The sequence below is a fragment of the Hypomesus nipponensis genome, chromosome 27 (assembly GCF_054491055.1).
Source record: "Hypomesus nipponensis isolate SF chromosome 27, ASM5449105v1, whole genome shotgun sequence".
Classification (NCBI taxonomy): domain Eukaryota; kingdom Metazoa; phylum Chordata; class Actinopteri; order Osmeriformes; family Osmeridae; genus Hypomesus; species Hypomesus nipponensis.
The window spans coordinates 2,948,807-2,968,173 of record NC_140387.1 but is presented as its reverse complement, the minus strand read 5'-3'; the positions used below and the strand labels follow the sequence as shown (position 1 = coordinate 2,968,173).

The following is a 19,367-nucleotide window of genomic DNA, read 5'->3' as shown; positions in this document are numbered from 1 at the left end:
TCCTGCTCTCTCCTCTCCCCCACTCCTCAGGGCCCTACTGGGGAGGGGGGGGGGGGTGAGGGAGGGAGGGGGGTTAGGGTACCACGCGGATGGCCTCATCCGCTCACGAAGCTCCGCTGATTCTCACTGTGGCTGGGAGTCGGACCAGAGGTCACAGGTAGACTGACCCCGGGCGCCTCGCACAGCAACAGGTAGACCTGAGGGAGTCCGTCGAAGCACTGTGTGAGTCGGGTGAGGTGTCAGCGAGGTGGACGGTGCTGGTCAGAGCAGCAAAGTGGCTGGACTACAAGGGGCCTACTGACCTCTGGGCCACAGCTAGTCGCTCCTGGTCAGTTTTGCATCCACCCAGATGGTCTCTCTGGCAGCAAGAGCGGGCTGGTCCGAGGAAACTTTGACTTCAGTCTTCTGTCAGACGAAGGAGTTTGTTAAAGCAGGTTGTGAAGATCCTGTGCGGTCAGAACCAGAGGAGTGGGACCTTGTTCCTGGCTTGTCACCGCCTCTGTGACCGGGATTCTCACTTTCTGTGTCGAACGGAAGGAGGAGGAGGAGTTCATGTTTCAATGACCATGTATGGACACTTTTTTAATTATTTTTTTCTCAAAAACATATTTTTGTTTTCTCTTCTCATCAAGGTGTTGCTCTTCACCCTATCATGCTTCCACTTTCTTTGTCTTTCTCTCTCTCTGTCATCCGATATTAACTTTTAGTTAAGTGGAGAGGAGGGGAGAAATCCCAGTCCAAGCTGGTGAAGGAGCCCAGAAATCCAATCATGATTTTCCTCCGACAGGAACAAGCCTCGACTGTAAACTCAAAGAAACGCTCACTCTTAAGACTATTTATTTGTCCAGCCATGTTTTTTCAATACCTGTTCAAAGCCATCACTTTCGCTGCTCCTTCATGCGACACTACAACTGATTTGAATGTTTCGGTTGATCAGCTTTCGGTATGTAGCATACAGATTGACTGGGGTTGGTAAGATATGCATTGTTTGGGGGGGAAGTGATGGAAGTGTTGGTTTTAGCAGCCATTTCCACAAGGTCTCATGTTGCAGCAACAACAGACACAACAGAAGCCACTCACGGTCCTTCACAAAGACTTGTATCAAGAATCCCCTTTTAGAAGTATTCTGAAGGAAACATGGACGCTAAAAGTTCTAGGTTCTCCTATTTTAACTTATTTTTGTACATAAATTGAGCTCACACACATCTTTTATCTAGTCAACTAAGAGGTTTTTTTTAGTCGCTACGAAATTGCCAATAAATTGATTAATGTATAGTATAGATGAGGAGTCCTACAGAATAACTTATGGGGTGTCGTAGCCTGCACGCAGTAGCCAGTGGTATTAGTTCACCTGAACAAAGGAACTAATCCGCCGTTTCATAATGACATGAGTATTGAAACTAGAGTGCCTTTGGTCTCCTGTAGTGTTAACGATTGGATGTGGTAACGCCGTGTTTGACCCTGCAACATGATCATGCCGTACCCCCCCCCCCCCAAGTCTCACATTTTCAGGCAGGAATCTGTGTGCATGTTTGAACATGGCCTTGATGCGCTGCACCTCACTGTGTTTCCTGACAGGATCTAGGGGAAGTGGATGGATAAAAGAAGCAATGTTTAAGACCGGGGGCAAAACTCCTTTCATGTTTGCATCTGAGTGTTTGGGTTTGTGTGTGTTTGGGTTTGGTTTTAAACAATGTAATTTGTGTAAAAGTTGAATTTCTTACAAAATACTTCTGCCTTACGTTCCCACTCTGCTCAGGGCATTGAACGTCTGTTTCCTCTTATCAGTGTCCCTGTTGTCCTTTTACACAGTGTCACACCCGGATATGTCACTGATATCAACACCTTGAAGGAAATTAAACTACCCTATGCACTGAAGATACCTTGTCTAGAATGTCCGAAGACATGAACATAAATTTGACATTTACCAATATTCACATTAAACCCCATTTGTAGGTTAAAAAGGGCTTCCTTAAGTTAAGCACAATTTGTGTAGAGGGCTCACTGTCAATTAAGTCCAAATATTTGATCTAGTTCTCCCTGGGAGCAATGCACGAACGCAAAACATAGTACCCTTTGATCTTGCATCTAGCTAGAGACGTTTGCTCAGTTCTTGAATACAAATGTTCGCTTTAAATTCAAACGTAGAAACCTTTTGTACCAACCTTCTAGAAGGTTCACGAGTTATCAGTAATTCCTTTTAAATGATTTGCAATAGCAGCGTTTTGAACCTAATTTGTACCACTGCTACCTGCTCCTAAGACGTGGAAAGGCTCTGCAGTGTTAGTTTTGTTGGACTATGTTACGTGACCGTTGCCTGTAACTTTAGGTTAAATCAAACTTTGTTCGTTTTTTTGCTTTAAAAAACTGAAGTCTATTAACCTTTTCATGACCGGTATAATTTATCTCACATTTATCATCATCACTATAACACAGTAAATATCTCTCAGCATTTATGTACTTTTTAATTATTTTCAATTGTAAAATGTATATTAAGTCAAATGTAAGATGTTGTCATTGTAAATTGTAAGCATACCATGAAACAAATTAAATTTATACAGTTCGGTATTTGTATAATGTACATTTTCTTAATTTCTAATTTTTTGTTGTTGTTGCATATTAACAAACATAACATCAAGATAAAATATTACACGATCAACATGGCATGACTTCCATGTCAAGTACACGATCAACATTGCATTACTTCCATGCCAAGTACAAATTGTTTTATTATTAAAACAATAAGAAATAGACACTAGGAGAGCAAAACAGGCTTTGAAGCAACTGACTCCCATCCTAACATCACATGACGTATTTCCTGTGGTGATCACCCACATTGCCCTGCGGCACATAAGGACTTCAGTCAGCGATCTCGTCTTCATCCATGTGGCTTCTAGAGATTGGTTCGGCCATTGTATCGCATATCATTGACCAGCTTGCGCGCAATAAGATGAGACACAAGAATCAAGATGTGAACTTCACATGAAAATGTCATCCAAGATGCTTACAGAATATTTCACACGAAGCTGAATTATCCAGCCTCCATGGCTAGCCTGGTGGAAACCAGGTGGGCTAGCTAGCTCGCGTGGTAAGTTTACAGCAAATGGCCGTAGAATTGACTTCTAACGTCATTCAATGTACTGAAAAAGTAGACTGGAGTAAAAAAAAAAAAAAGTCAAGTACAGTGTCTTATGATTCAAAATCTTTTTGCTGTTCACATAATGATCAACAGTGATTACTATTTTATAATATGAGGACACTTATCGAGTTGAAGTACGTTACCAGTTTACTAGCACGTGGTGAAATGCTGAAGGACCGAGTATTAACAGAATAATTAAATCTTTTACAGGCCCTGCAATGTTTCAGCGGGATTGCTTCGGACCCCACATCGTGAAGTAAGAATCGGTAAGAGACCTGATGGTTATTATATTATATTCAAATTGTGTCGCCCAGTGATTAAAATCTTATTGCTGTTCACATCATGAAAAATAGTGATTACCATTTTGTATATGAGGACGCTTGGTGGAATTAAGACGAGTCCACATATGAAATTGAAGTACCTAACTATTTAATTTCCAACTCCAGATTATGCCGTGATTCTGAAATATTGTCACGCTTGTGATCAAATGGATGAGGTAAGTCATTACCATAGTATCGTCTGGGTGAATAATGACCAGTTGTCCGGTGATTTAAATCTTTCTGCTGTTCACATCATGAACTCTTATGATTATTTTGTTTTTATTATTATGAGGACATATACAAATTAAGTGCAAAACCAGGACACCAATCCTAGCATTGGTGCACATCAACAGCACTATATTGGTGCATGGGAAGTTTTCCTGTTTGGAAGATACCTTGAGGATAACTGTCTTAACTTGTTTTTGCAGGCAGAAGAACATGTGCACCTGCCACCTTGCAGTTCTGTCTAAGTTATGTCTAAGGTATGTAGACATTACTTTCAAATGTGGAAGGTAATTGGATGTATTCAAAGTGGAAGTTGACTGTCCCAATGATTAGATCAATCACTACCCATCTGACCTATTCACATGTTTGGGAAAGATTAATTTATTCATAAATGAGGGTGCAGTCTACCTAACATTTCGGTTACGTGGCCCATGTTTGGAAATTGTTTTTTAACATTGTTCTTCATGTCCCTAACAGATTAATCAATGAAAGTGCGATGCCCAACTAGACCTGAGGTGCCAGAAACCTGTTATCCTATTGACCTCTTTGTGACAATAAAAACGTTGTTTTAAGTTTGTGGCTTTCATGTTTGTGCCTAGTGTGGCAAGGTCTGCAAAGCCTTCCCCCCATGATATTTCGGTATATTTATATACTTAAGCATTTAAATGATACTTTGCGGGGAATGTAGGTGCAACTACTTTAATTTTGTGCTGTTACCTAAGGAGCGGAGTAGTTAACCCCGAGTGTAATGTGCAATATCAACACACGTGAAATCTGACTACGTTCAAATATCCATCCGTGTCTAAAATACCTCCATAACCATTTAAAGAAAGCAGTATCACGCTAGATTCCACGGTTGAATCTACCATCCCAAGTGGAATGGCTACCTGGAACAAAATGTTCAGGCCCGCGTCCACCGGAAAGGGTTTGCTTACTTCTTGGGAGGAGGAGACTATTATGCCACGTTGATGGAGGGCAGTGTGGGGACGTGGAATTGCATCCAGTCTACAGCCGGCAGCGGTCCTCTTCGTTTGGTGACATTTATATAATCACAAACGGACTCCAGCGAAGAAAAGTTGCATGTCATTTGTTTTTATGTGTGTTTACGTTGTAAGAAGGAACAAACTTGGGAAAGTAAGTGAATCCGAAGCCAAGTTTGAGCAAATAACCGTTTGATTTTCTATGAAGCTGTGTAGCTAGCTTAGCTATTTGACTTATTGCTGCATATTGCTCATTGAAGGAATTTGCAGCTGCAATACATTAGCGTTACATGACTAAATACTGTACATTTTGCACATTAATTTGTCATTGACGCTTTGTCATTGCTGTCCAAGAATGTCAGAATTTGTAGTTAAATAGGCTATGCTACATAGTAAACGTGGCTTATGTAGCTAGCAAACTTAAGTCTGGCTTACTGGTACGTACGTAGCGTACAATATAGTAACTACCTAGGTATAGCCCATTGACCAAACTATGTCTTCGTGCTATAGTATCGTATGACTTGGTAATTAGTGTTACTTATATGGAGGATGACATTTGGCAAAATCGGTTCCGTTTGTGGCCTCAATTAAATACACCTTTGCCCCCTAAGACTCTCCCTTCATCTTAGCATGTTAGTTACCTTTGACTACCAGCAGTTTTATAACCCATACTGCGGGCATGTTGTATCTGCAAACATAAACGATATGTGTACTAATGTAATACAGGTTTAAGTCATGTTAGTAGCATGTTTGACAATAGAGTCGTTATGATTGGAAAACGTAATGTTCTGTTCATTTAGGATGAAGCTCAAAGAGATCAATCGCACAGCGATCCAGAGCTGGAGTCCTGCACAGCAACATCCAGTATACTTGGCAGCAGGTATGTATAGGCCTTCTAGACAGGCTCCAGCTAGTTTTTCTTACATTCAACTTCTTTTCTACTCGTCTCACGTGAAAAACACATCCACGATGAAGAGTGCAACATTCCGTATTCAGTTGTCATTGTCGAGTTTTCTACCCGTTTTACAGTGAGCCACCTGTATGCTCGTTGTTTAGGTACTTCGGCCCAGCAGCTAGATGCCACCTTTAGCACCAATGCCTCGTTGGAGATCTTTGAGCTGGACTTGGCCGAGCCCTCTCTGGACATGAAGTCTTGTGGCACCTACTCTTCCTCTCATAGGTAGGCCACCAGGGGAGCATGTTTGTTTTCAAATGTGGCAAGGACAACTCTTCACTTTTAATGACTGAAGATGCAGCTGTTGAGAAAAATTTTCTTTGGAATAAGTAGGGCAGGGTGGGCGAACAGATTTGAAGTTTTTCCAAAGTGTGTAACAAATGTATATGGAAACCCACGCCCCTGGCTAATACACACACACACACATCCAGCCCTAGCAGATGATCATCACACAGTTAATCAACATACACACTTCCTGGATCTGCACTGCTCTCACATCCTTAGTTTTTTTCTTTCACTCAGATATCACAAACTGGTGTGGGGTCCCCATGGGATGGAAGGCAGTCACCCGTCTGGAGTCTTGATCGCAGGAGGAGAAAACGGAGACGTGATCCTCTACGACCCTGCCAAGATCGTAGCCGGGGACAGCGATGTGATCATCACCCAGAGCGACAAGCACACGGGCCCCGTGAGAGCCTTGGACGTCAACTCCTTTCAGGTGTGCTCAGTTCCTTCCAGACCAGAGATAGACATCGGGCCTATGTTGACCTTGTCTTACTGATATTTTTACACAAGTGCTACGGCTAACCAAGGCTCTCTTTCTTCTGTCAAACAGACAAACCTGGTTGCCTCAGGTGGGAATGAATCGGAAATTTACATCTGGGACCTGAATAACTTTGGATCTCCGATGACTCCGGGACCTAAAACTCAGGTTACAGACATTCTCCAAATCACTTGTTACTTTATCCATCGTTACCCTTTTTTTTTGTGTGTGTGTGTGTGTGCGTATATTCTCCAGGAGGGTCCGCTATTGCCCACCCTGTGCGATTGTTGACCGTTGTGGTCGGTGTGTGTTTGATTAGCCCCTGGAGGACATCAGCTGTGTGGCGTGGAACCGACAGGTACAACACATCCTGGCCTCCGCCAGCCCCAGTGGCCGAGCCTCCGTCTGGGACCTCCGCAAGAACGACCTCATCATCAAAGTTAGCGACCACAGCAACAGGGTAAGTGTGGCGGGGCATCTGCTGTTTCGTTCCTTCGCTTCCTGCCGACGTTTTTTGGGTCTCATCCGCGCGTCCTCGTGGGAGGATGGTTCATTTAGGGGGGAGAAACCATTGGTGGTTCTGACACCGTGTGCGAGAGTGGCGTTTGAGCGTGCGCTTGCGTTCCCCCAGATGCATTGCTCCGGGTTGGCCTGGAACCCAGAAGTGGCCACGCAGCTCGTGCTGGCGTCAGAGGACGACCGCATGCCTGTTATTCAGATGTGGGACCTGCGTTTCGCCACCTCTCCTTTCAAGATCCTGGAGAACCACACAAGGTAAAACCCGAGCATAGTTTTTTCCTACCAGAAAGGTGGCCGTAGCGTGTAACCTAGCGTGAGTTGTAGTGTGATCTTTGTAATATGACGGTACTTAGGAAGTGTGGGCGTCTGTCCATTTGTACAGGGGTGTCCTTGCCATTGCCTGGAGTTTGGCTGACCCTGAACTGCTTCTAAGCTGTGGGAAGGACAACAGGATTCTGTGCTGGAACCCCAACACTGCTGAGGTGACATTCAAACTCTTAAACCCCCCTCTTCTCAACATCACAAACCCCTGAAATCAAGAGCTTTGTAGGAGAGATCCTGCTTCACCGCAAGTATGCTGCCACTTCTCTGACGCATCGGGGACCCTCTTGGTGGTGTTTCCGCAGGTTCTGTACGAGCTGCCCACCAGCACCCAGTGGTGCTTCGACATCCAGTGGTGTCCCAGGAACCCTGCGGTGCTGTCAGCCGCAGCTTTTGACGGACACATCGGCATTTACTCCATCATGGGGGGCAGCAGCCAGGCCCACACCCAGAGGCAGGCTGACCAGGTGGGGGGTGGAGCAGTTGTGGAAGGAAAAAAAGAAATATAATCCAGACGGATAAATCTGGTTAACATTTTGTTGTGTGTTCCTGGCCGTTGGGAAGTTTTAGCTTGTCTTAAGGTTGACTGGGCACTGGGTCTCTCTGTTCTAGATCACTTCCTCGTTTGGGAACATGGATCCGTTTGGTACGGGCCAGACATTGCCCCCTCTTCAGATGCCCCAGACCCCCGCTGCCCCTGCCACAATCACCCCCCTGAAGAAGCCCCCAAAATGGATCCGAAGGCCGGTCGGTGCCTCCTTCGCTGTGAGTTCTATTTGTTTACCTTTTTCACTCACGCCAACATTGACTGATGAACAAACCTGCTTCAAGCTTGACAGTACCATCTCACCGTGGTTGCTTGTGTCTTGTGTAGTTTGGTGGGAAGCTGGTGTCTTTGGAGAACCTGAAGCTAAACCCACAGCAACCACAGCAGACCACGGCACACTTGGTTCACGTCAGCCAGGTCGTCACGGAGACGGCCTTCTTGAAGAGGTCAGGCCAGCTACAGATGACTCTCAGCTCCGGGAACTTTGTCGATTTTTGTGAGGCGAAGATCGCAGCAGCCCAGAACGAGTTTGAGAGAACAATCTGGTCTTTCCTAAAGGTGGGAGTTGTAAATCATAAAGTGACTTTGTATGTGAATTGTGGCACGATGGCTTATTGTAGAAAGCGGAGAATAACTTAAAACTTTTTGTGTTCCCAGGTGAACTTTGAGGATGATGCTCGGGGTAAATACTTGGCGCTTCTAGGCTACAAGAAGGAAGAACTAGCTTTAAAGGTGAGTATTTACAAACCAGTCCTTACAAGTAATAGCTATGTCCTCAGTTCAGTGAGATTGTCCACAGATTGAATCCAGAGTGACTGGTTGCAACCTGACTTTTCAGGGGGTTTAGAGATTTGCATTAATTGACTTGACAGACCCAGTGACTTGTGCTGTGCTTGTGTGCAGATAGCAGCGGCACTAGAAGAGAAACCTGTACAGCCCGAGAAGGTAAGGTGTCTTAGCTTTGCTCTTAATACACATAGTAACCACTCTACAAAGGGTGGTTACATACTTAAACGATTCCTCTTTAGCCTAAAATGTTTTGTCAACATAGTCTGGTTTTTGAAGCCGTGTGCAAAGGGTTTTGCAAAACACAACAATTTGAGGAAGTTGAAGTTGTCTTACAAAATGACTTGTTCCTGACCAGTGGGAACATAATCTGTTGACTAAAGTTTTGTGAAAAATCTCCGTCTGCATAGTGTCTTGGGTGATTTTTGCATTTCCTTTTGCTCATCAATGATTTATTTGCTGGACATCAATCTGAAAAAAATGCTTCTCTCACTACTTGAATAGATAAAGCAACCTGTCACACACTGTAAGAATTACAATATCCTCCTAAGTATACGATCTGAAGAACTAGTTACACAGTTTTTATATACATCTAAAAAACATATCAATACACAGACAAAAATGTAAGAGAAGTGTTTTTTTTTACCAAAGATTACTTTGACCAAATTCAAAATTTTGGTTGGAATTAAGCCTAATCTTTTTACAATCTCTTCTATTACTTGAGAGATTGTATCTCCGTGATTACGATTTCATGTAAACCCAAGGCCTCTTCTGTGCTGAATGCTCTGTGAATCCGGCCTCCTCCCTCCCTTTTTCCTGCTGTTCAAACCTGCTGAAGCCTCCGTCTGCTGCTGCTGCTGTTGCTGGACTCAGTCCTGATCCTGGGCTCAACGCTGTTCCCCAAGTCAACCTCCACCCTCCTGTCCTACAACCTGTTGAGCTTCCATCCCAACCTCCTGCACCAGAACCTGTTGTTGAACTTCCCTCCCAACCTCCTGCACCAGAACCTGTTGTTGAGCTTACATCCCAACCTCCTGCACCACAACCTGTTGTTGAATTTGCCTCCCAACCTCCTGCACCAGAACCTGTTGTTGAATTTGCCTCCCAACCTCCTGCACCAGAACCTGTGGTTGAATTTGCCTCCCAACCTCCTCCACCAGAATCTGTTGTTGAATTTTCCTCCCAACCTCCTGCACCAGAACCTGTTGTTGAACTTCCATCCCAACCTCCTGCACCAGAACCTGTTGTCGAATTTCCCTCTGAATTTTTGATTGAGCCTGGCTTCCAGCTTGATTCAAATCACGACCTCCTCCTCGCTAATGACCTCGCTGCTCCTGTGCTTGCCCCTCATTCTGCTCCTCTCCTGGACCTCAGCATTGACCCTGCGCTAGCGCCCGCTGCTCTTCTCCAAATCCAGCCTGACCCTAGCCTCTGTACCCCCAGTCTCTGTGCCTCGTCTGAGCTGCTGTCTGTCACCGGGTTTGATCTTGAACCTCCTGTGAATCTGCAGCCTCTTTCTCAGTTTCACCACATTGACCTGCAGCAGCCTGCTTCTGTATTCAATCAGTTTGGCGTGACGCCTCAAGTTGACCTGCTACAGCCTGTGCCTCAGTTGGACCTCACTAATTCAGTCAACTTACAGCCAGTTCCCGACTTCGACCTCAACCCTGCGTCCTCCCTCGGTCTACAGCCAGTGCCTGATTTTGATCCCACACCATCACTTAACCTACAACCAGTAGCCGAGTTGGACCCGGCTCCCCTGATCAGCCTGCCGCCTTTAGTGGACTCCAGCCTCAACCTCTCGGCTGACCTCCCCCCCGAGGCAGCGTTCGACCTCATTGCTGCAGCAAACCTGCAGCCAGCGGTGGAACCGGAAGAGACCCCGGCCCCGGAGCCTGAGGTTCCGGCAGCGTTGTTGGAGCCAGAAGCGGATCCGGAAGGAGAGACCCTCGAGGCTGGTGACGGGGAGGTCCAGACCGAGCCCAGTGCTGAGGAGCCCCTCCCTGTGGAGGAGGAGATCCCTCTGGAGGAGGTACCTCCCCCTGACCCCCCCGCAGTCCACTCCCAGAGAGTTTACCATCTCAAACACGCGATACGATACTTGATACGGAAAAAAAAGATACAATATGATAATGTTACGATACAATATGCTACGATACGATATATGATCAAATATTTATATGTAACATTTTTTTTTTTTTTGAATCATGGTGGCTTTTTTAGTACGCTTTTTACTTAACTCTATCTGCATTACACATTGTCTTTCTTAGTTATTGCTTTGATTATATTTTCGTCATTAACATCTTTCTCTCTGGGGTTGACTTGTACCTATCTGTTGCTGTTGTCTTGTTTTGTATAGGCTACAAATGGTTTGTGAAATTTTGGTTTGTAAAACTATCAATATTTGAATTGTTATTATTACATATGTCTATGGTAAGATGAGGCTTAATAAGTGTTGGGTCCCGGTAATCTGATTGGACGAGGAGAAATGATGCCCCTCCCCCAGAAGTGACCGTTTCTCTGGTCTCTCAGGAGGTTGCGGCACCAGTGGAGGCAGAGAGCAGCCCCGCAGAGGAGACTGGGGAAGAAATCACAGGCCCTGGCTCGGTAGAGGCAGGCATCAACCTCAGAGTCAGTCAAGGTAAACTTGAGTTTTTTCTCTTGTTGAAATGTATTTTGCCGAAAAATCTGACGAAAACGCCATGAAGCGTACCGCCCGGTCGTACGCAAACAGGGGGTCAGGGAATCGGGTTGTTAATCAGAAGGTTGCCGGTTTGATTTCCGGCTCTGCCAAATGACGTTGTGTCCTTGGGTAAGGCACTTCACCCTACTTGCCTCGGGGAGAATGTCCCTGTACTTACTGTAAGTCGCTCTGGATAAGAGCGTCTGCTAAATGACAAAATGTCTGTTCTTTGCCACATAAAACCGGTCAACAACAGTGGATGACGGTGCTGTTTTTTTTTCCATCTGCAGATGTAGATGGACTGATCACCCAAGCTCTGCTGACCGGTGACTTTGAGGGGGCGGTGGAACTCTGTCTCCACGACAACCGCATGGCCGACAGCATCATACTTGCCATTGCTGGAGGGGCGGAGCTCCTGGAGAAGACGCAGAAAAAGTACTTCACCAAGACCCACAGCAAGATCACCAAGGTAACGGCTTATACATGGCCTAAACCCTACAGCTGTATGTGTAACGACTTGTAATGATACCTATTATACCTATAAGTATTAAACACAGTGTTACTGTAACTGTATTTTTTACAGTATGTATTATATATCTTAATGGTAAATAGAAATGGTTGATGGTTGAGAAATGTTGTTGTTGCTGTGTATTTTTTGTATTCTTCTTCTTCTTAATATGTATATTGATTATTGATTGACCTTCTCAAGAGATTGATCTTCTCTTGCAGCTGATCAGCGCCGTGGTGACGAAGGACTGGCATGACGTGCTGCAGACCTGCGACCTGCAGAACTGGAAGGAGGCTCTCGCTGCAGTCATGACCTACGCTCAGCCCGACGAGTTCTCCTCCCTCTGTGGTTAGCATCAGCTCTCGGGTCTCTTTTACTATTTTCTAGCGCAGGAACAACTCTCTCAAGCCACGTTCCTCTGTAACTTCCTCTGTCGGGGTTGAGGGTGGTGATGGTGGTGATGATGAAGGTGATGGTGGTGTTGGTGGTGATGAAGGTGATGGTGGTGTTGGTGGTGATGAAGGTGATGGTGGTGATGAAGGTGATGGTGGTGATGAAAGTGCTGTTCTCCTCAGGTATGATGGGCTCCAGGCTGGAGGCAGCAGAGGAGGACCAGCTGCAGGCTCAGGCCTGCCTGTGTTACATCTGCGCCGGCAACCTGGAGAAGCTGGTCTCCTGCTGGACTAAAGCTCAGGATGGCCAATGCCCTCTCTCCCTCCAGGTGTGTGTGTGTGTTGGATTATGTAAACCCAGTGTTCCTATATATTTAGAGTCTGGTTAAGTGTGTGTGTGTGTGGGCTGGATTATGTAAACCCAATGTTCCTATATATTTAGAGTCTGGCTAAGTGTGTGTGTGTGTGTGTCAGGACCTGGTGGAGAAGGTGGTGGTGCTGCGCCAGGCGGTGGAGCGGAGCCAGGGTTCTGGTTCCTCGGTCGTGGGCGCTCTGCTGGCTGAGAAGATGAGTCGGTACTCCAGCCTCCTGGCCTCGCAGGGCAGCCTGGACACAGCTTTGGCCTACCTACCCGAGAACACCAACCAGGTAAACAAACCGACTGACCCTGCAGCTCACCACGGCGTCAACACCCTGTCAGCACGGGTAGCCCTGGGGTTACCTAGGAAACCTGCTGGACCTGATCACGCCTCCGTCTGCTGAGTTCTGTGCACCTCCTGAGGGGACATGCTCTGTTTGTCCTCCGTCAGGCCGCCGTACAGCAGCTTCGCGATCGCCTCAGTCGGGCCCTCGGCCAGCAGGCTACTGCTCCTCACGCCCCGGCTCCAGCCCCGGCCCCGGCACAGCCCCCTGTTCCCCAGCAGACAGAAGCCCATCCCAGGCAGACCTACAACCCTGGGCAGCCCCAGGTGCCCCAGCCTGCTCCAGCCCCGGTGCCCAGCGCTGGCCCTGCCCAGTCTCAGTATTACCAGCCGGTAGGTTCCTACTCACCACGCACGGCTAAACACCAAACACTGCTTCATAACGGCACTTTGCTTTCCTCAGGGATATTGATTATGGGTTTTTGTTCCGGATCGGGTGGGGACACGACTCACTTCGAAGGCAGTGTGCTTTCTCGTTTAGAATATATATCGTGAATTTGAAGGTATTTCTTTAAAGAACCTTTTTGACCACGTTTATGTCTCCCTGGGTTGTGTTCAGTAGGGATGTTCTGTTTTCTCATGGAGATACTCTCAATCTGTGTTTCTCTCCTACCTCATTTGGCCTCTGGCGTCTGCCATTCCTGCCGTGACAGCTGATTGGCTGTGTGGGAGTGTCCCTATTGGTTGTTTCTCACCTGCTGAGTGGCCGTCATTGGTGTGTGTGTGTGTGGTCTCTGTGTGATCCAGGCGAGGTCTGCGACTACTGTCACCTCCTGGAGTAACCAAACCCCCACAGGCTTCCCCAGTGCCCCTCCTCCTCCTCAACTAGCCCATGCCTCAGACCAGAAGGTACACTGACCACACCCCCACGGCTGTGACCAGCTTCTATATACAAACCCACACACATGCTCGCCCCCCCCCCCCCCCCCCCCACGGAACTCACTGCTACCTATGGTCTGCCCTACCTGGTCTGCCCTACCACTCACCCCCCACCCAGACCACCCCCAGACCCTCCTGCATGGCTGTAGATGAGCCCTGGCATCCTACATCTGACACGTCTACTTGCCGAATGTTATTCCCCCCCCCCACCCCACTCCTGTCTCCCAGTTGTTCTGCATGCCTGTTACACCCTTGCTTCATGCGTAGACCACAGAGCCGGTAGAGGTTTTCGACACAGCCAGGAGTCTGATGCTGTTCCAGGAGACACGCCCTCGTCGAGAGAGAACTATTTTCTGACACGCAGCAGAAGAATGCGTCCTAGATGATTACATCGGCACGCCGCCTTCGCTGACCCAGTCCACCCTGTGTTTCCCCCGAGTTTGGAGGGGAAGGGGGGGGGGGAGGCGCTCGGGGTGGGGGGGATCCGAACCGGAGCCCCATCTCCGGGAACGTCCGTCCAGTCAGTCTGAGAGCTGAGTCGTCTTCCTATGTGTCTGCAGGTGGAGGCCAGCCAGCCCAGGTTTGGGATGCAGGCCCCGGGAACAGCAGCTCCACCCCAGGCCTCCGCTGCCCCGCCCGCCTACATGTACTCCCAGCAGTACCAGCGTAAGTTTCTCCCTGCGACCCCGTCACAGGTCAGCAGAGTCCTGGTTCGGGGAGAGCCAGGTTTCTGCTTGCTCTCTCACAGGGCATTTGTGACCCTGGTGTTGGTCCTCGTTTGCGAGAACTAAATCCCAGCAGGAAACGTCACACACATTTTTACTGCCACCTAGAGGTTTGGAGTGAAAGGACAGAAAGCTTCCAGACTTTGAAATGCCTTTAGATAAACCACATTCTCTCCTCTTTTAATTTCCCAAATTAAACCACCAAGCATCGTCATGCAGAGAATGCTTGTTTTCCTGGTGACATCCTCTACTTTTTTTTCTTCAGTCTTTCCTGTGAGGCTTCCAAGCCCAAAACATCAAACTCACTGTCAGAAGTTTCAAGAAACTGAGATTAGAATGTTGATCTCATCTGCATGATGTATTATCCTGAAACACTGTTTGCCTGATGTTCCTACGACTTTACATTCAGATTAATCGCATGTATCGATCTGTATGGAAGAAAATGACTCTTACGTTAAACCAAACTTGTCAACATGCATGTTAAAATCACTGTCAACTGTATTGGCTGTGACCCATCTGTTTCTAACAGCATCTGTTCTCTCTTGTCTCTCTGGTAAACCCCAGCCTACCACCAGGTCAACCAGTTCCAACCTGGAGCTGGTGCACCAACTATCTATCAGCCTCTCCAGTACTCTGCTGCCCCTCTTCCCCCTGCCTCTTCCTCCGGCCCCCCTGCCCCCGCTCCAGGCTTCCGGGCTCAGTACATGCAGCCCGGCCCCCCTCCGCCCGGCCCCCCTCCTCCGTGCTACCCCGGCCCCCCCGCGGGCCAGCTCCCCTCTCCGCACCCTCTCTCTCCCACGGCTTCTCCCGCCTTCTCTCCTCTGTCCTCCTCTGGCACTTCTTTCCAACATGGCGGGCCTGGATCGCCCTCCTCCTACATGCCTCCTCCGCCACCGACAGGATCCTCAGGTACACAGCCTGAGCCCGCCCCCGACCAGATCCCGGCCTCTCAGAGAACAGGTCTGCACTGGCTCCGCCCAGCCGCCGACCGTCTGTCATCTTGATGGACGTAGTCAAGGGGGCTCCCTTGTTACACACACACACACACACACAACTTGGGAACTTTTGATGAATATCTCGAAAACAAACCGTGGAAGGCTTGTAGGTGCTGTGGAACGGTGTAGCATGGCCAGGGTGAGGGATATTTCAGGGGAGGCGGGCTGACACCTGCTGACGGTGCGTAACGTAGCGAAGCTAGGTGCGGTCCAGCGGCACCTAACAGCTGCTGTTGTCGCTAGCTTTCCCCTCGCCTTCCTTTCAATGGACCTGGAACAGCTGAGCTAGCATATCTCAGCTGCCGCCTGGAACGAGCCTGGTTAGCCATTAACGCGCCCCTCTGTGGCCTTGAACACTTCCAGGTGTTAGGTGTGTAAAGAGCCCTGGCCATAAGTAGCCTCTAGAGTGTTATGTTTTTAGAGTCTGTTAAGACCGAACATGGTGCTGTTCTTTAGGAGAGTGTTGTTTTTTGTGCTAATGTTAAGTATGTGCTTAATAATGTGTGTTCCACAGGGGGACTTAATCCAGACACAGACTGTTTTATGGAAGGTGAATTAAAAGACAGCTTGGCTTTGCTACAGCAGATAATTACTGCTAGACGATTACTATTTCACCTAACTGTCCTAAGCGCATAATCGATTTGATCCCAAAAAATTGAAGGAAAGTCGAGAACTTGTGAATATTGTAATGATGTGTGTTCATGTTTGGAGTGTGAATGGTTGCTAAAATTGGACTTACTTTTTTAAACGTTAAAACCACATGCCTTTGATACATTTATATATAATGATATGGATGTTGACCCAGATTTCTAGTCAGATCAGACTATGCAGTCTTTCTGCTGCAGAAGGATGAGGGCTTTGCATGGCTATCTAGGACAGTCATTACCCTGATGGAAATGGCAGACAGGAATCATGATTGTGGTCAGAGTCGAGGCTAAAATGCGAGACAACATAGACATGCGTGTATTTCCGGTGCTTTAATTGAACTTTAATGCCGCTTTTTACTATCAGCTGCGTTGAATTTCAAAGACAAGTATGTGCGTTGAATCCATAATGATCATGTAGCCTCTCCTGTCGTCCAAATATACATGAACCTTTCCCTTAAATACTTTTGCCCTAATTTACTTATCGTCATCAATACCCCCTCCTTACGCTGTGCTCTGTGAGACTCAGCCCTCCGGTAAGGAGGATGGAACAGCTTGCGTGCCGGTTCTGGCGTCGTCATGGCGATGATGTTAGAGCCAGTTTGCGGTGCGCTGGCTGAGGTAGGAGACAGATGGGTGATCCGGTCTCCTCTGCTTCTCCACAGGGCCCCAGAACGGCTGGAACGACCCCCCTGCGCTGAGCAGGGTGCCCAAGAAGAAGAAGGTGAGTGGGTCTGCCCAGCCCAGCTCTCAGATGGCTGTGCTGCACCAGCTAACGTTGCCCCCCTCAGAAGGGAGTTCAAACCACCAGGCTTCTAACACCCCCGAAAGGGTTTCGCAGTGACAGCCCTGTATTTCAAACGATCTGATTCGTTCGCGCTCCACGCGTTTTCCCAAAAACCTATAAAGTCCACCAAACCTTTTTCTCTCAACCTTCCAACCTCCAGGTTCCAGAGAACTACACTCCCCCTGCCCCCATCACAGCCCCCATCATGTCCCCCCTCGGAGGGGACCCCCAGGCCCAGCAGGTCCCCACCATGCCCCCCCAGCCCGTGGTCCACGGCCAGCCGGGGGTCCAGCCCCCCTACCCAGGCATGCAGCAACAGCAGCCCCTCCCCCAGCAACCCATGAACCCCGCCCTGCCCAAGACCAGCGTGGAGGGAGCCCCTGGAGCCCCCATCGGAGACGTTATACAGGTTCACGTCTTCTACCGCCAGAATCGCTCCGTGTTGATTCAGTTATGGTGACAGTTCTGTGTCTTCACAGATGTGTTTCTTAAGGGACCTGTCTGTGTTTCTGACGTCTGTCCTTGCTCTGCGCCTGCTCCTCTCAGCCCCTGCAGTCCATCCCTGCTGAGAAGATCACTAAGAAGCCGATCCCAGATGAACACCTGGTCCTCAAGAGCACGTTTGAGGGCCTCATCCAGAAGTGTTTGGCAGCCGCCAACGACCCGGTGGGTTCTCCTTTATTTACAGATCAAATTTGCCATAGCAACGCCGACTGTAGAAGTAGCGTCAACTGTCAACCTTAGCAACACTCAACACCGTTTGTACAGTTAAAAAACACTCGAGTTTAGTATTTGCGTTGTATATTTGTTGTTTTATCCTTAGTTATGAAAAAGGTTTCCTACTGTGAATCGGCACAGCCGGGGTGTTCTGTTTGTGGAAGGATTGTTGATGTGTCATCGCCACATCTCTCTGCCCCACAGCAAACCAAGAGGAAACTCGACGATGCCAACAAGCGCTTGGAGGCTCTCTACGACAAGCTGAGAGAGCAGACTGTGAGTTTAACCTTCCCAGTCAGTCGCAAGTAGATGGAAAACGACTATCAGGAAATGTTGAAAAAATTCAAATGGTTTCCATTTGTCAACCATTCTTACCGTTGATCTCTCCCTCTCTTCAGCTGTCGCCAGCCATTGTAGGTGGACTGCACAACATGGTGAGGAGCATCGAGGCTCGGCGCTACACGGAGGGCCTGGGCGTCCACACGCACATCGTCAGCACCAACAACTTCAGTGAGACCTCGGCCTTCATGCCTGTTCTGAAGGTGGTGCTCACACAAGCCAACCGACTGGGGGTCTGAGAAAAAAGGGAGGTCCCTCGATCACCTGACCCGGTCTAGAACAGGACCGGAGACCAATCAGACGCTTGGGATGATGTCATGGAGATAACCAGGAAGTATGGAATTTGGAGCCTGTGGATGTAGAAGCAGGGTTGTAATAGCCAGATCTTTGTGTCACTGAGGTTGCCGTGTGGTTACCGATAGGTTTCCTTAAGAACGGAGGGATTGATCCAGTAACTGTTTTTGTATTTTTTTCCTCCCTCCTCGTGTCAGTATAGCATGGTGAGAGTCCTCCCTCATCTCAGACACCACACATCAGTACCAACATAGGACCAACCTCTTGCCAGTCTTATTTTTTATCTTCACACAACACGACTCATCACAATCTTAAGGTCATGTCATGTTCTTTTTATCAGTTAGATGTAATTTTTGTAATCGTAATCATGCTATTCATACAGAGCAGAGTGCAATGGGGATCGTCCTCTTCTCAAGCAAAAAATAAACTTGTACGAAAAGGAACGCACGCTTCAAATAGCCTTGGAATCATTGTCAAATTGTTCAGTTGGATTAGCATTTAAGTCCAGAGAGAGACTGGCTGGAGAGTCTGCAATCTGCAATCCAACAGTCCTCAGTCTCTGTTATGTTTAAACAAGACAAACACTTTTTTTGTTTAAGACCAACAACATGCAATATTTTCAATAAATAGTATTTATTTAAAATGTGCTGCTTCGCTGTTTTAATATGAGTTGCTTTAGGAGATAAATTTGGTTTTGTTTGCCTTTTTATGGCCATTTCATGGCACGTAGACGTCACATTACTTACTGGTCCTAGTCGCTTTATGAGTCACGAGCCTTCTGGTCAGTGATACTGTACCCCCAAAGCCATCTGCGGACTGGGAACAGGCATGTGCCTGTTAGCCTTAATGATATGCATCTCAGAAGAATCTCTAGCATTCTTATCGTTAGCAATTGTCAATTGTTCGGATCAAGCCCTAACATGGACAAACTTGACAGAGTTTTAGAATTTGTACTGTTCTTATAGTAGCTTATGCCAATAACAAAACTGTTCGCTTTTTATACCACCTCTGCCTGTCAGCAGTATGTGTTAGGCTTGTGTATACTAGATAGGCTACATGTCTTCATGGAGTTAAGGTAATAAATGCTTTGACAAATTCCTTGTCTGTCATGGTGTTTTCTAATCAAATAAATTGCACTCTCATACAGG

At 47.5% G+C, this 19,367-nt stretch overlaps 1 protein-coding gene and 1 long non-coding RNA gene across 8 annotated transcripts; both read left to right on the top strand.

Annotated features, from left to right (window-relative positions):
- Positions 1-80: 80 nt before the first annotated feature.
- On the top strand, positions 81-2,577 carry LOC146220414 (uncharacterized). The gene is made up of 2 exons (XR_014750834.1): positions 81-568; positions 708-2,577. It is a non-coding gene; the product is annotated as an uncharacterized LOC146220414 (long non-coding RNA).
- A 243-nt stretch (positions 2,578-2,820) lies between these two features.
- sec31a (SEC31 homolog A, COPII coat complex component) lies at positions 2,821-19,316 on the top strand. 7 transcript variants are annotated; one of them, XM_084693346.1, is made up of 33 exons: positions 2,821-3,088; positions 3,350-3,405; positions 3,586-3,635; positions 3,888-3,941; positions 4,162-4,818; positions 5,465-5,544; positions 5,721-5,844; positions 6,142-6,337; positions 6,455-6,550; positions 6,702-6,842; positions 7,014-7,156; positions 7,284-7,383; positions 7,528-7,689; positions 7,835-7,987; positions 8,097-8,327; positions 8,427-8,501; positions 8,673-8,714; positions 9,394-10,587; positions 11,088-11,196; positions 11,529-11,707; positions 11,968-12,094; positions 12,322-12,467; positions 12,613-12,786; positions 12,948-13,172; positions 13,587-13,688; positions 14,279-14,384; positions 15,008-15,352; positions 15,953-15,988; positions 16,748-16,806; positions 17,030-17,278; positions 17,416-17,535; positions 17,791-17,862; positions 17,985-19,316. In XM_084693346.1, the coding sequence occupies exons 6-33, from the start codon at positions 5,466-5,468 to the stop codon at positions 18,162-18,164; spliced, it is 4,965 nt and encodes a 1,654-aa protein (XP_084549472.1). In that variant the 5' UTR covers positions 2,821-3,088; positions 3,350-3,405; positions 3,586-3,635; positions 3,888-3,941; positions 4,162-4,818; position 5,465; the 3' UTR covers positions 18,165-19,316. The 7 variants fall into 7 exon arrangements, with proteins under 7 accessions (XP_084549472.1, XP_084549473.1, XP_084549471.1 ...); XM_084693352.1 differs by having other exon boundaries at positions 2,822-3,088; positions 10,198-10,587; XM_084693350.1 differs by having other exon boundaries at positions 2,822-3,088; positions 10,123-10,587; positions 15,008-15,403.
- The last annotated feature ends 51 nt before the right edge of the window (positions 19,317-19,367 follow it).

Excerpts from the sequence above, each read along its gene's own strand:
- sec31a (XM_084693345.1), top strand. The coding sequence starts at position 5,466 with ATGAAGCTCAAAGAGATCAATCGCACAGCGATCCAGAGCTGGAGTCCT. Across the intron at positions 7,157-7,283 it reads ATCCTGGAGAACCACACAAG|GGGTGTCCTTGCCATTGCCT; the intron begins GTAAAACCCGAG and ends CCATTTGTACAG. Across the intron at positions 14,385-15,007 it reads GTACTCCCAGCAGTACCAGC|CCTACCACCAGGTCAACCAG; the intron begins GTAAGTTTCTCC and ends GGTAAACCCCAG.